The sequence below is a fragment of the Xiphias gladius genome, chromosome 22, assembly GCF_016859285.1.
Source record: "Xiphias gladius isolate SHS-SW01 ecotype Sanya breed wild chromosome 22, ASM1685928v1, whole genome shotgun sequence".
NCBI classification, from domain to species: domain Eukaryota; kingdom Metazoa; phylum Chordata; class Actinopteri; order Istiophoriformes; family Xiphiidae; genus Xiphias; species Xiphias gladius.
Window position 1 is genome coordinate 1,770,600 of NC_053421.1, and position 14,839 is coordinate 1,785,438.

The following is a 14,839-nucleotide window of genomic DNA, read 5'->3' on the forward strand; positions in this document are numbered from 1 at the left end:
TTAGTGCAGCTTTAAACATACCTCTAGATTATGATTATAAAAGCAGTAGATATCCTTCTATTATAGCTAACCAAATACTATTCTTCCATAGATGGAAATGTCACTCAAAATTAATTATCCATATATGATATTATATCATAGGGTTCCTCTGAGTGCTACTGACCCTTAACCAGTATTAAACTAACATTATAACAGGCAAAAAAAAAACCAACCCAAAAAAACAAGCAAAATACACGGTTCCCCTGTAATCCTGTACAGTGAGGGGATCCTCTTATATAAGGTAAGGTTGGAAGATTAAGTTGTCTAGTACACTGAGTTCCAAGCCCGCTCAGTACAAAGCCCATGCAAACAGTAGGATGCTAGGCTAGCTCATTGTTTAGATCAGGTCTGATTCTTTTGCAGTTATCAGTGGGTGAAAGTTAATCTTTTTATCTAAAAAACTGTAATGATATTTTTATGTGTTGGGCTGTTGAAAATGACCTTGGAGAAACAGAGAATTTGACAGACACACATGTTAAGTGGCACATATGTGCACCCTTATTACTGTACAGAGCCACAATAACAACAAGCTGTTTGTCTTTGTTTTTATGATATTGTAGGACACTGGCCTAGATTCAATTCAAGCAAAACCAGGATTTAATCTTTCCCACTGAAGCCATTGAAAAGCAAAACAACAACATAAAACAATAAACCTGTAATTAAAATCAAATTGCCTATATTTTAATAAGTTAAGCCTTACTGATTGTTTAATAAAACAATATACTATCCATTTAAAACTGGTATTTGTGATTAAAAGTGATTTAAAGTACTACAAATCAATATTTTCATATTAACAATGGATCCAATGACTTGAGTAAAATGTAAAAGGTGTTTCTTATAGTGAATACACAAAGGGAATTTTCAATAAAGCTGTTCTTATTTACATGTTCTTGTTTGTGTTGAAATTGTGTCTGAAACTTGGTCCATTAAAACTACATAATTAACCAGCTGTCACTTCCAGCCCATTTCCAAGCTGCTGCTCTGCAATACTGATTTTATAACCGTGACATCATCTAACAAAATCACCATACACGTACGTTAAATACAACGTCTTTGCTGTGATTTTGGTTATATTTACTAGTAAAATGATAATTCAGAGAGAAGTTAGAAGCTCATTCACATCTGTGTAAGATGCCGTATGGTCAATTGAAGGAGTCACAGAGAGGTGTGCATGCGGAAGGAAAATCTGACCTCACACTCGCAGGGCAATACTGATGACTCTCTTCCGTGGAAAGTAGCTAAGATTTGTCCAAAATTTTTCCATTTCATCAACATTTTTCATTAGGTGCTTTTTTGAAAAAAAAAGTTGCTAAAGGGATGTGAAAAGTCAGTAAATCTAGTGACAAAAGGCGCTAAATTGGCAACACTGCCTGTACACATTGTCTTGATGACATAATAGAAAATGTTGCGCCAATTCATTTTGAAAAGGCAATAGCCAATGGAGAAACTCCAACCCTTGGCCGACCGACCAGTGGTGTAACTTAATCACTAAGTCAGTCAGTCAATCAGGCAATCAGTGACAGACATTTGCAATTATAGGGCTGGCCACACTTTTGCAGTCCAGCCAAAAAGAGTGAATACTGAACTTTAAATGCAGCAGGTGGCCCAGAACACAACTCAATGTGAATTCTAATGATGCTCCATGTCTGATCAACGTGTAAATGGGCAATTGTTTGCTAAAATTTTACTCATAACAACTTTGTCAAGTGATAATATGTCAGTTTTTGAAGCATCTTGAAATTTGTTGAAAATTTTGTGTTATGTGCAGATCAGTTTAGTTCAGTGTGCAGACCCAAAGATATTCAGGTTTTTCGGCACTGATGGGAAAACCTGTGCTGTTGGTTTAAGAAAGTTCAGGTCAACAAATAATATCTGCAACATGCATGTTCTAAAGGTTTTTGTCAAATAAAAAACACCTGATCCTTTGTGAGAAGACTCAGTTAAGAGTCCCTGTTGTGTTGGCTCTGCTGCACTGAAATGAGTAGATTATAACAGACAGACTCGTAACTCTAAAAGAAAGTGTCTGTCTGTTTCTGTAGCAGGCTGGCCGGTTGCCTGGTTACTGCTCACTGATGTATGTTAGCCCTGTACAGTAATTACCCAGGTATCATAGCACTGCTGCTGGAAAGCAACAAGGTGCTGCCCTCCTGCCTTCCCCCACCTCAACCCCAACCCCATAACCAAGATAAGAGGGGCTGAGTCACTTGATTTTACCCCTCAGCTGTTTGAATCGTCTTTCTCACTTTAAAGAATGAAGATTAAATTAAAGATTAATGAAGATTGTTAATATGATGACTGACCTAAAAAGAGAAATTTGAAACTATAAGATCAAAAAAGCATTTGTGATTGAAGCCCAGCATTGACAGAGTTAGGGTTATAGGTTTTATTCCCACTGGAGGTGGCCTTACTTAAAAACACATGCACCCACAGGTCTGTTAACGGCTTTATATAAAAAGTGCTTTTCCAACAGCAATATTTTGGATGTGTCAATAATCAACATCTGAGTGTATTCAAGTGTAGCCACCCTTAGTACACTTGACACTTCACTATTCTTGTTGTCCCACCTCTTTAATTGCCTGCTTGCTCTTTTCTAGGAATTGTGCTGAATGGTTACAGGGAGGAACGTGCTTATATGTACAATAAGCTAGTGACTCAAGTTCATCATATACACACATGCACTGTTTTTCTCTCCCTCTCTCAATCCATTTTCACCTCTTCTCTCTCTCCTCAGACCTATCTGTTCTTCTCAGCCCTTTCCGTTGATGACCGTTTTTCCGTCTCCTCTCTCCTATCTGTTTCCACCTTCATTTCATTTGCTGACTCTTTTTCTCTCCTATCTCTATGTTGATCTGAGCTTTCTATCTCAGGCATGTGGTATAAAGTACACTATAAAGACGAGCACACACACACATATGCACAGACAGGTCTAACTGATCTAGTGTGTCATCATGCAGAGGATGCCATGGCAGCATGGATCACTGAAACACACTACCACATGGTAAAGGAGTGGGTAATAGTGTAACACATGCTGGGAGCTGGCCTTGTTTTTTTTTCTGTGCTTACCAGGGCAGGACCTCGCATCCTCTACTTATTCAGGTAAGGGGGCAGAGTATAAGCCAAAGAGAGAACATCACCCCCTGGACCTGTATGCAGTCTATTGCTATAAAAAGTCATGTTCACTTCTCTTCAGCCGAGGAGAGTTTGAAGGAAGCAGGGATGGATGAGAGGTGACATGTTCCCTGTAAGCGCAAGAGTGTGTGACTTTCTTACCATCTCCTTTTTAATCAACAGGATTAAAAGCCTAAAGCTCTGCTAGCAGCTCCTTGAGTCTAGACATTATACCCACATTAATCAATAAAAAAATGATACAAGGAAGTAATCAACATACTAAAGGTGTTGTTAATCTTACAACATTACCAGCAGTTAGGTTGAAATATAAAGTTTGCCCTGAGGTCAGCACTTAAAGTCATGTTGCCATTAAAGTGATAAGAGTTACCCCCTTGGGAGTATAAATGGGCTGAGTAAAGCTTTATTTATACTCCTCCCAAATTGCATGTCAGATACCTCCTATCTGACGTCAGAAAAGGGAGAGGGTTTTTACAATGCTACCCAAACATCTGTGTCAACCGATTTCTGCATCTTCCGAAAACCGCCAAATCCAACATTCACACCAAGCACAACTGGCTATTTTTGCAGAGGTGGGAAAGTAGCCAAGCATTGCACTTCCCTCTTTAGCTCTCTTTTTTTCATTTGTTACAAATCTGTTTGTATCACTTTTTATGTGAACAAGTGTGTGCAACAATATGAATGTCTTCCTGGAGAGATTGTCAGAAAAAAATGTGTTTGTGGTTGTCCACACTCAAAGGAGGAGTGAAAAGCTGGCTGTGATAGAGAGGGAGGAATCAGGATATTGTTTGAAATTGGGGATAACGGCCTACATTTTGAGACAGTCTATCCTAGAAGACATTCATAGTGTAACACTCTGCTGTTCACATCAAAATTGCCACAAATAGTTGTGTAATAAATGAAAAAAAAAGAGAGTTAAAGAGAGAATTACTATGCTTTGCATGGCCCTTCGAGGGAGGAGATTTCCAATGCTATCAAACCATCCAAAATGCAGTTCAGAAGGAGTAAATCCTGCCTAAAGAACATTAGGTCACCATTGGAGTTCATTCTCTATGGACAATCAATATCCAAAGCAAATTTACTGAAAAGCTCAGGAAAGTTTTGAGTGGATGAACAGGCAGAGTATCTTCACATTTTTGAGCCCCGTTGCTAGTAAGTCGTGCCTAACATAAGCAATCACAAAAAAAGATAGAACTAGAATTACCGCTTTGCGGTTTTATCCCTCTTCCGACAGGTCAAGTTGCAATTAAAATCCATGTCTGTCCAGACTCGTATATGCAGTTAAGACTTTCAAGAAATTTAATAAAAGTTATCAAGTATATTTTATCATAACTAGCATATGAATTCTTGAGTTACGGCCAAAAAAGTGTTTTGTGAGGTCACAGTGACCTTGAAATTTCACCACGAAATTCTAATCGGTTGACCCTTGATTGCAAATGAACTCCCTAATAAAAGGTAATAAGTGTACTTGAATCATGGCCAAAAACATGTTATGGGAAGTCACACTGACCTTGACCTTTGACCTTTGACCACCAAATTCTAATCAGTTCATCCTTCTGTCCAACTGAACGTTTTTGCCAAATTTGCAGAAATTCCCTCAAGGAGTTCCCAAGATGTCGCACTCAGGAGAATGGGACAGACAGATGAATGTACAGCTGGCCGGATGGATAGATGGACAATTTGAAAACATAATGCCTCGGGCCACGGCTGTTGCAGAGGCATAAACATTTTAATTTGTCCAATACATTGGTTACTAAACGTGGTAAACATTATATCTGCTAAACATCTGCATGTTATCACTGTCATTATGACACATTAACATGCTGACGTTAGCATTTAGCTTAACCATCACTGTGCCTAACTCTAGCCTCAAAGAGACACTAGCATGTCAGACTCGTAGTCTTGATGTTCAGCTTTTACAAGAATGGACTCACATTTGCATTTGTATAAACCTATAAAAAATAGAGCCGTAACATGTTGTAGGACCTTGTCCGCAGTCAGCTGAGCTGAGAATGCAAAAAAACCTCCAATGAAGTGAAAAGTTGCAGGCTGCTGTGGTTCTAAAGGGCTCCAGGGAGTCTACAGCAAAATGAGGGTCAGCTTAATTCACTTGGTTGTTCCTAATTAGAAATATATTTAAGAAATAGGTTTCACTCTAACGATTCATCTCGCCGACTAACAGTGTAAACAGTCAATACAACAACAAAAACAATGACAAAAATCTTACCAGATGGGGGTTCCTGGGACAAAATACACAAATACACTATTATAAAAATAATAGTTAGGGCTCTAAACCTACAGGAGTGATACTAAAATAGCTCAATCCATCTCTCACAAAAAGGAAACTCCCACCAAAAGAAGGTTTCATTAAACAGAAGGTTACCGGGACAGCTGCTGAAGAGTAAAAATCCCAAAGGGGAACAACATTTCCATGAAAAGAGGAGTATATCAATCACCTCTATGTGTGTAGACCACACATTCAATCAAATATCCAGACAATCGATAAGACCCAGTTTCTGCCATAGCATCAGCAGAGACCTGCTGTACAGTGAGGTACAGTCAACGTTATAGAGCATTTTACAGTTTGAGACAATAACTAGATGGTTAGAACAATCATCCCTCCAGAGCTTGTTAAAGCAGCACAAACATACAAATTTTTTCTCTATAATTTGTTCTGAAGAAACCTCTCCACACTTCACCATCCACCCTATTCACTACAGCCTCACTATTTCTCTGTTAGTGCTGTTATTTTAAGCTTCTGCTCTCGAGACATGAGCTGTATGTGTGTGTGAGTGTGTTAAGCAGTTTCGTCATGCTATCAGAATAGAACACAGAGAAAAGGGGAGCAGGCTGATGCCAAAATTAGTAAAGGTGAACTCTAGGAATAGTCTGGAGTTTTAATGATGGATTTAACACAAACACACACAAAAGTCTCAGCAATGATAGGCTGACAGGAATGCACGGGGCAAAAACCATTTCTGCAGATACACACATAGCACAAAATCTCACTCCCTCACTCTCTCACCCATTCTTTCTGTCGCTCTCTATCACTCACAGATCTGTTTGGATCAAATTTGGCCTCTGGCTCCATCTAGTGAGCAAAAATCTTCAACAGCCCCTCAACTAAAGCATTTTGCTTGAAGATACAGTATACACAGGCACAGAACAGGGCTGTATCTCCATGTTTCAATTAAAGGCCCCTCAACCTACAATATAGCCAACTAGGTGGCTAGGTTTTTATTTATTACGCCCAAATAGACTGTCCTCAAGGTGCAGTCGGACTAGATTTCTCTCCCCACAGATTTCAGAAAGAAATGCGGCAAGACGTATTCAACTCTGCCTGGGTGTACAGACTGTGCTTGATTGACATCTATTCACTTTCAAATTTTATCTGTTAAGGCAGAACAACTGACAGGACTTTTTGAAGTTGTTAGGTAACAGCTTTTTATTGTTATTGGTAAACTGAGTTTGATGACCCTACATAACTGTATCATAGCTCAGCCAAATTTCAACATAAGCAGAGGTCTAATCAGACCTCAAATAAAAACATTCATATTGTCCTACATTATACAACTGAAAACTATACACGGCCTAAAGTGAGTCAACATTAAACTGAGTAAAGCCAAGATCTAAACAGCTATATTAAAAAAAGCCCATAGCACAGCTTTCATTCTCATTTTTTGTAGCATTTTAGATGTGGTCCAATAGTGTGGTGTGTAACATCTGTAAGGGGAGGAGTGTTAGTGCAGAAAAGTTGTGTAAAAATGGTTTCGACAGGAATTGACCATCTTGTCTTCGACTGGGGCCAACCTTTCGAGGTAAAAATTCGAAAAGTAAGAATTCGAAGTAGATAAGGATTTATTTAAGTCAATCCGATTAAATTAAAAAAAAAAAACCTCGACTGGTCCCTTTTATAATCTTTAGGTTAGGTCTGGACATCCCCACTATAAAATCAAACTCACTTGTCCCTGTTTCTTTGAGGCTGGCTGTGCTTTTATTTTTCTGCTAGGGGACAAGCCAAGCCTTGTTTTATAAGTCATACCAAAACAATTAGTTTGGATAACTAACTGATGCACTGCAAAATAGAGCACAGATGTTGTGTGACCACAACACAAAGGTTTACTGTTCTATGTGGATCACTACTATGTGCATGTACATGGGAGTGTCTTTGTGTATGTATGTGTATATGAATTACCTCGAAAGCCACTGTCCACAATATGAGCTGTGTCTCTGAGTTGGGGAAGTAAGCCTTGACTTGTGGAGACATGCCAATCAGTGCAAAGTTGGTCACAACCGCTATTACGCTGATGGCCTCAAAGGCTAGCTGGACACAGAACCAGAGGGACAGCAACCGTCAGTGATTTGCTTCCAAAAATGGAAACCATTTTTGCCAGCTGGTCACAGTGAAGAGTAAGTGATACTTTGTCCCTGAGGAAGTATAATATTATCATTGATGGTGCACATGCAGTGTGTATGGTGCAAGGTGTGATAATAATTCCGACAGAATTGAATAATGTTAACTAGAGAAGATATGTGTGCCATTTATTGTCAGGTCATGTGTTTCACTTTTTATTTCCTTAAAAATAACATTAACTGCCTCCTTTGTGTCAGAAAAAAATCCTTATGGATATGGATGAGTCCATAAAAGCTGCTGAAGCAATCTATCATCGGTGTTCACATACAGGCTAGTTGTCTTTGCGTGTCTCACCTGCCAGACTCCTATGTTTGCTGCTGGGTCGGAGAAGGGTCGTTTGAACACACGACTCATCTTGAAGGCATCAGAATAAATTTCAGTGATGTTATTCAACACCACTAGGACAGCGGCCAAAGGGTAGACACATGAGAACAGACTAACATAACCAAAGAGCAGGAACAGCTCCAAGTAGTCATCAAATGTACCCTGAGAGAGGGAGAGAAGACCAGACAGACATATACATACACACACAAATGGAGACTCGACATTCATTTGTCTCATGTATTGAATTTATTCTTGCAAAGCAAAATCATGAAACTAAAGGAGAGAAAAGACCGTGTGCACCTACTAGGTATGTGCTCATGTCAGCCTCCAGCCGGACCTGCTCAACCTGAGGAATTTCTTTGTCCTCCAGAGTTCTTCTCTTCTGGACTTTGTGGATCATCTTCTTGTTGCGTCTCCTCTGGAGCCAGTAGGGCAGGAAGGCCTCCATGAACTGATTCAAGATCTGACTGGTGATCAACAGGGTGGCCAGACTCTGGACACAGACAAAGAAAACAACAGAAACCAGGTGGGGTGAGGGAAAATGAAGGAAAATGAGGAGTGCAGAAAGGGAAGGAAAGAAAGAAAGAAAGAGAAATGGGGAAGACAGAACCCAAAGAAAAAAGGTTGAATAGTGTGAAGAGGGAAGTAATAAAGAAATCAAGGATGGAAGAAAGGAATAAGGGATAAGAATAAAGATAGAAAGAAGGAAACAAGTAAAATAAGAAGAAAAGAAAACAAGGAAACAAACGAGGATGCAAATAAAATAAATATTGAAACTGGTGGAAGCAGGAAGAGATGAAAACTGATAAGGGTGAAGGAAGGATGGAAGGAAGGTAGGCTTACCTGTCTGAGCAGCACCATGTCCTGCATGACAAAGGCGATGTAGAACAGCGAAGCAAAACAGTTGAAGAAGTTGAACTAAAGAAAAAAGAGTCAAGTCAGCAATGATAAATGGGGTGTTGACAAGAAAAGCTGCGCTCTGACCACTTAAGGATGAAATTGGCAATATTTTAGAAAACATAAATAAGTAATTTATACTCACTATTAATACTTTGAGGACCAAGTGATTCTGATATGAAGACTCTAGCCTGTGGTTTTCTAAACACACAACGGGGAAAAACATCGGAAAGCATGTCATGCAACAAAAATTAACGGCAAAGATCTTCAGCTCATTCCATTGCTCATATAACATTTCTTCCTTGATCCTAAGAATACATTGAAGAATACAGTCTATCACAGTCAATCTTCAATTCCACAGTTTACTCCAAATTCATTTGGTCTGACAAAGGAAACAGGAAACATCTAAATGTTTTGTATTGAAAAGTTAAACATGTTACAATATTGTAATATATAATATAATATAATAATGTAATATAATATAATAATATAATATTGTACAGGCATAATTCGAATCCAAATGACAAACTCGAGGAGTGAAAGTGACTTAGTATTGTTTGGGGACTTGCAATAAAAAAAAAGGATGGTCAATAAAAACTAATGTGCAATGTTGCATTATGGGAGGCACAGACTTACCATAATGTAACATTCACATTAGTTGATGTCACTCGAGTTATTTTCTAAGACTTGACAAAACTCCATAAGCCACAGAAGACATTATACAAATGTTTTCACAGGATGAGTAGTGAGAAAAGGACAATTTCATGTTCCTCGGGACTAAAGTGACATCTTAAAATTGGTTTTGTTATTCCAACAAAAAGTCCTACATCTTAACATAACTACTTTACTGTGAAAATAAAAACAGCTAATTGTCATATTTGAGAAGCAGGATACAGATATTGTTAAGCATTTCTGCTTGATAAATTCCATAAATCATTAATTGATGTCAGTGTCTGATTTGATGTATGTTGCTTCTATACTGACACTCTTCCTAAAACAAAGAACAGATATAGAACTAACTACTCACCCCACTCTGTGAGGAACTCAGCAGCGTATCTGTAAATGAGGTTCATAACCTCTATGACCACAGCATAGATAATACTGGGGATGAACAACAGTACTCCTGTCCAGAATGTGGGCTCTTCATCATGGACTGACAGTACCCATCCCTCCATCTGAAAGTAGATCATCATGACGTAGAGGGACAGGTAGAGGCAGAGCAGGACAAAGGGCAGGGATACAAGGTAGATACGCAGCTGCCTCTTGGCATTGGGGTAAAGAGGTTCTTCACGGCCCGTCACAGGGTTGAACCCCAGCACACCATGGAAACCAGGCCGAGGTTCTTCAAAGGCTTTCTTCCTGCTCAGTGTGCCCCAGCAGTAAGCTAGTGAGGCACTGTACCGCTTCCATAACTAGTGGAGGAAAGGTTCAGCTAATCACTTTGCAAGTTTCTTCTTCTAAAGCCCTTTGTATTTACAAAAAAGTTACTGTAAGTAAAAATCATTCTCCATACCTCCAGAATAACAGTACACCAGATCAAGTTAAACACAGCAAAGACCACGTATTTGTCGTAGTCCTCCCAGTCAAACAGATAGTAAGGCACCCCAATGAGGGCCATAGGCACCAGGGCAAAGGTAAAGTACTCCAGGAAGCCAAAGTAGAAGGCCTGACCCTCACCGTAGTAGTGTCTGATGTCATCTAGGGACAGGGAATAAAGAAGAAAAAGGTGGGTTGGAGCACTAACAGGATTACTCAGAACATTTCAGTCAAATACATGTAAAAGAGGAAAATAATTATAAACTGAAGAGAAATACTCGCCAAGAGTTGTCTCCAGTGGTGGAAAGCAGGGTAATGTTAACTTTTATTTTGCTTCTATTTTTATCACTTCTTTTCTTCTACTGAAGTTAGCATGCTAACCAGCTAGCCCCGGCCCATCCCATCTTGTAATACCACTTTGCGACAGTGAGTTACTTTAAAACCAGTCAGCACTCAGTCTAAATGAGAGGATGAAGAAGTAGTGTTGCCTTACCTCTTGTCTTGTGAACTCAATGATGGCTGAAGCTCTTGGTAAGTAAACAGCTGTTGATGCTAACATTGGCTATGTAGCAATAGTAAAAACTTACATATAGCACCTTTAAGAATGTGGAAGGAGTAAAAATGTACATCAATGTGTGTGCTAACTGTAAGGTTTTCACAAAAACTGACAATGGGAGTTAATTGGTACTTTTTCCACTTACCAAGAGGCTGAGGGGACAACTTCACCTTTTTGTACCAAGAAAAAGACAGTCTCTTAAGTTCCTCCTTTTCATGGAGAGGAAAAATTTGGATCAGGATCCCTTTGGACTGCAGTCTACGAACTAAGATGTAAAGAAAATAACATGTTACTTCCTGCGCATTTTTCTGCCATCAATTTACTTCAGTATCATACAATAGTTATTTAATAATCTAAAGCATGAGTATTTAAAATGTTGTGTATAGGTGTTTCGATAAAGACTCAAAATGTGAATTATATGGGAGATGTTTCACTGAGTTTTGAGCGCCATGAAAACAACCTTGCTGCATTTTTATCCCTGACTTTTGTTTGTCTGATCTCACCATCCCAACTAAATTAATATGCAGCTTAATTTTCTTAAATTAGAAAATTAATCTTTAAGGACAGGCGTACAATAGTTGGGAGCCAGCCCATTGTACACAATGCACTGTCTACAGCAATAATTCCTATTGTTTAATACAGAGTGACTAAATACAAGTAAATGAAAACTCTATCATTTCATCTGTCATTTTTCGAGTGCATCATTTGTCGAAAATGATTACATTCAGCTTTAACGCGATTTGTCAAATACAGGCACTAAATAGAGGCACCCTATCTCCTCTGAAATTTCATTGCTTCCTTATCTTACGCTGGGAATATTTCACTGCATTTGCATATTTATTGTGTCCATACTGCAGCTACGGAAAGAGTGAGAGAGACAAAGAGAGAGAGGGGGGTACAGAGCAGTGGTGGGGGACACAGGCTGTGTTCAGTCTGCTCTGTTGGCAGAGTAAGGCAGAGTTGTGCTGCCTTCTTTAATTACAACTGAAAACCATTACTACTACTAAGACACTCTATGTTACGCTCAACGAAATATGTAAATGTGCCACAATAGCTCCTAAAACAGTAAAATCCTGTCACAAGCTGAAACTGAAGAAAAACATAATTTGTTACAAACCCTATAAACACAAATGTCCATGAGTGAGGGAGTGAGTGACTGAGTGAGTGAGTGAGTGATAGTTACACTATTAGTCAGGCGAATGCTGTGTGACTGGGTGCTGAAGTTACACCATTGGTCGGCCAGCCTAGTGTTGGAGACTCCCCATTGGCCATTGCTCTTTCAAAATGAGTACTGCTGCAGGACTGAGTCCTAAAACCCAGAAATAAGTTTGCATTTTTGCACTTCCGGTTCCCTTGCCCCGATGTTGATGGCTTTTTTGAATGGGTTTTTGGTTAGATGCCTTTTGTTAAGGCCTGTAGTTGACACAAGCTCAAGACATTTTCACTTTTTATTCAACGAAATAAAATACATTGGTAAAATCCCACTTGTGATTTTTTTTAAGCTTTTATGTCTTAAAAGATTTGGTCATTAAACGTCATCATGCTGTACACAAAAACCGATCTAATCACCAGTCCGCCTTTAAAGCCTAGCTGTGTTTATACTTGCGCTCTTGCAAACTATTAATAGCTTTCTAAGAGGAAAAGCTTTTGTAGAAAAGGTAAGCATGATAAATCAAGTTACAAAAAGGAAGTTTAGTGGTGGTGACATTGAACTCATGAAACCGTGCTGTAGTTCATTCATAGCCTAACATTAGCTTTCTACTTCTGGTGATTCTATTTAGTCTTCAAAAGTGGTGCTCATTTGTGAAGATTATCCTGCTGAACAAAACGTGTAAGTATCATAAATTTTTGCTTGTCACAGAATCTATTATCTGCAATAATCCAAAATCCAATGGAAAAATCCTATTGGCTCTTTGTCAAGGGGACTACAGTGATGCTAAAATTGGGGTTGACCTACAAAAATACGTCATCTCTGCAAATCTAGCGCCTTTGTCACTAGATTTACTGACTTTCCACATCCCTTTAGTGAGTTTTTCTTCACAAATGCACCTAGCACCAAATCTAGCAACTTTTTGGTGAAACCTTAGCTACTTTTCGCAGAAGAGAGTCACCATTATTGCCCCACAAGCTGGAGGTCTGGATTTCCCTCCGCAGGTACATCTCTCCATGCGTCTCATTCAATTGACCACATGGCAGCTGACGTAGACATGAATGAGCTTGTAACTTTGTCTCTGAGTGGTTATTTTACATATGTATGGTGATACTGTCACACAACGCCGCGGTTATAAAATCAGAGTTTTAGCAGTGCGAAGCAGCTTGGAAATGGCTTGGAAGTGACTACCAGTTGACATGTTGTCTTAATGGGCTGTGTTTCAGTCACTGTTTCATACTTGTTCTAGTTTCTGGCAAAAGAAACAGAAAAACATGTAAATGAGAACAGCTTTATTGGGAATTTGGCTGTACTAAAACACTGTATATGTAAGCACAGACAGCAGGAGTGAAGCATACAGATAAAGGGTGGTCCAGCCATATACCAGGTTTTGACATAGTCTTGTGCTGATTTTACTTCACCTAAGTAAGATTCAATGTTCAGTGATTATTGTTTATAAATTATTTTTTTATTTTTAAAATGTATACAATTATCACTGCTGTCATTAATTAATACTGTTTAGGAACATAGTCATTCAGCAACATTTGGTTTGGTTTCTGATACTTAAAAATAATTTTTCATCATTTAGAGCAGCATTTACTTTACCATTATTTTCTGTCTAGATTAATCAGTGATTAGATTTCCCATTAAACAAGTCATAGTTTAGTCTGTAGAATGTAAGGAAAATAATGAAAATGTCCATTACTTGTTTTAAGAGTCCAAGGTGACATCTTTAAATTGCTTGTTTTATCTAACGAACAGTCGAAAATTCCAAAATTTTCAATTTATAAAAATATAAAAAAGGAGCAAATCCTCACATTTGAGAGGCTAGAACCAGCAAATATTTGGTATTTTTGCTTGATAAATTACTTGCTTAATCATTTATCAAAGTGGTTAACCATTAACTTTCTGTCAGTAAACTAACCAATTAGCTGCCTATTTACGGTGGGTGATAAGGATGAAATGCCCTATCACGGCACAGTATAGGTAGTGATACCAAGAAACCTATACATACCGTCATACAATAAATTTTCTGAAAAATCAATTAATAAATTATTTTTTTAAACTTCTGTTTATTGGAATTTTGCAGTTTAGAAATCACAAAATCAACATGTGAAATAATTCCAGTATAACCCTCGTCCCTCCCCTGCTCCCCAACATATCCCCCAACCCCCCAGCATCTTTCCCAGGATGATCAGAACAGCAGCATTAAGCACAAACAAATACACAACATTCATAAAATAACCTAATATAGATGGACACAAACGAGAAAAGAAATAGATTAATTAAACATTTAAATTAGAATTTAAAAAAATGGTTTTCAAAATTTTTTCACTCATCTTTAGGGTTAGGGTTAGGGTTTATAAAATAACTCTTAGTTGGACTGCTACAGTGTTGCTCCAAACCAAGAAGGAGTTAGTTTTTGAAGTCTCACAGTCTGTTATTTAGGTTAGGTTCACATATTATTTAAGAAAAGGCCTCCAGACTTTAAAATTTATATGATTTCTATCACATGCCCCGGAACATTTAACCAACTTTGAGTGTACATAATATCAAAGATCCTACGAATATTAAAGTAGGAATGACTGCCTCTAATAAAGCCGGTTTGGTCAGGCAGTACCAGATCAGGGAAAATTTTTGTGAGCTGCCTAGCAAGGTATGTAGCAAGGACTTTATAATCCATTTTCACAAGAATAATTGGCCTATATGGCTGAAACAGCAAAGGTTCCTTGCAGTTTTTATGCAGGAGACAAATTTAGGCCTGATTCAGGGTTTCAAGGAGATGCCCAGTTGAAAG

At 38.4% G+C, this 14,839-nt stretch overlaps 1 protein-coding gene across 6 annotated transcripts in view; it reads right to left on the reverse strand.

Moving 5' to 3' along the window:
* The window catches only part of ano10a (anoctamin 10a), a 45,086-nt gene that overhangs the window by 22,874 nt on the left and 7,373 nt on the right, over positions 1–14,839 (reverse strand). For all 6 annotated transcript variants that reach the window (XM_040117144.1, XM_040117143.1, XM_040117142.1 and 3 more), the window contains 8 exons: positions 11,038–11,157; positions 10,314–10,498; positions 9,828–10,212; positions 8,946–9,001; positions 8,747–8,821; positions 8,208–8,396; positions 7,874–8,065; positions 7,361–7,489 (listed from right to left, as the gene is read on the reverse strand). In XM_040117144.1, coding sequence (XP_039973078.1) covers positions 7,361–7,489; positions 7,874–8,065; positions 8,208–8,396; positions 8,747–8,821; positions 8,946–9,001; positions 9,828–10,212; positions 10,314–10,498; positions 11,038–11,157 — 1,331 coding nt within the window. The remainder of the gene's footprint in view (positions 1–7,360; positions 7,490–7,873; positions 8,066–8,207; positions 8,397–8,746; positions 8,822–8,945; positions 9,002–9,827; positions 10,213–10,313; positions 10,499–11,037; positions 11,158–14,839) is intronic.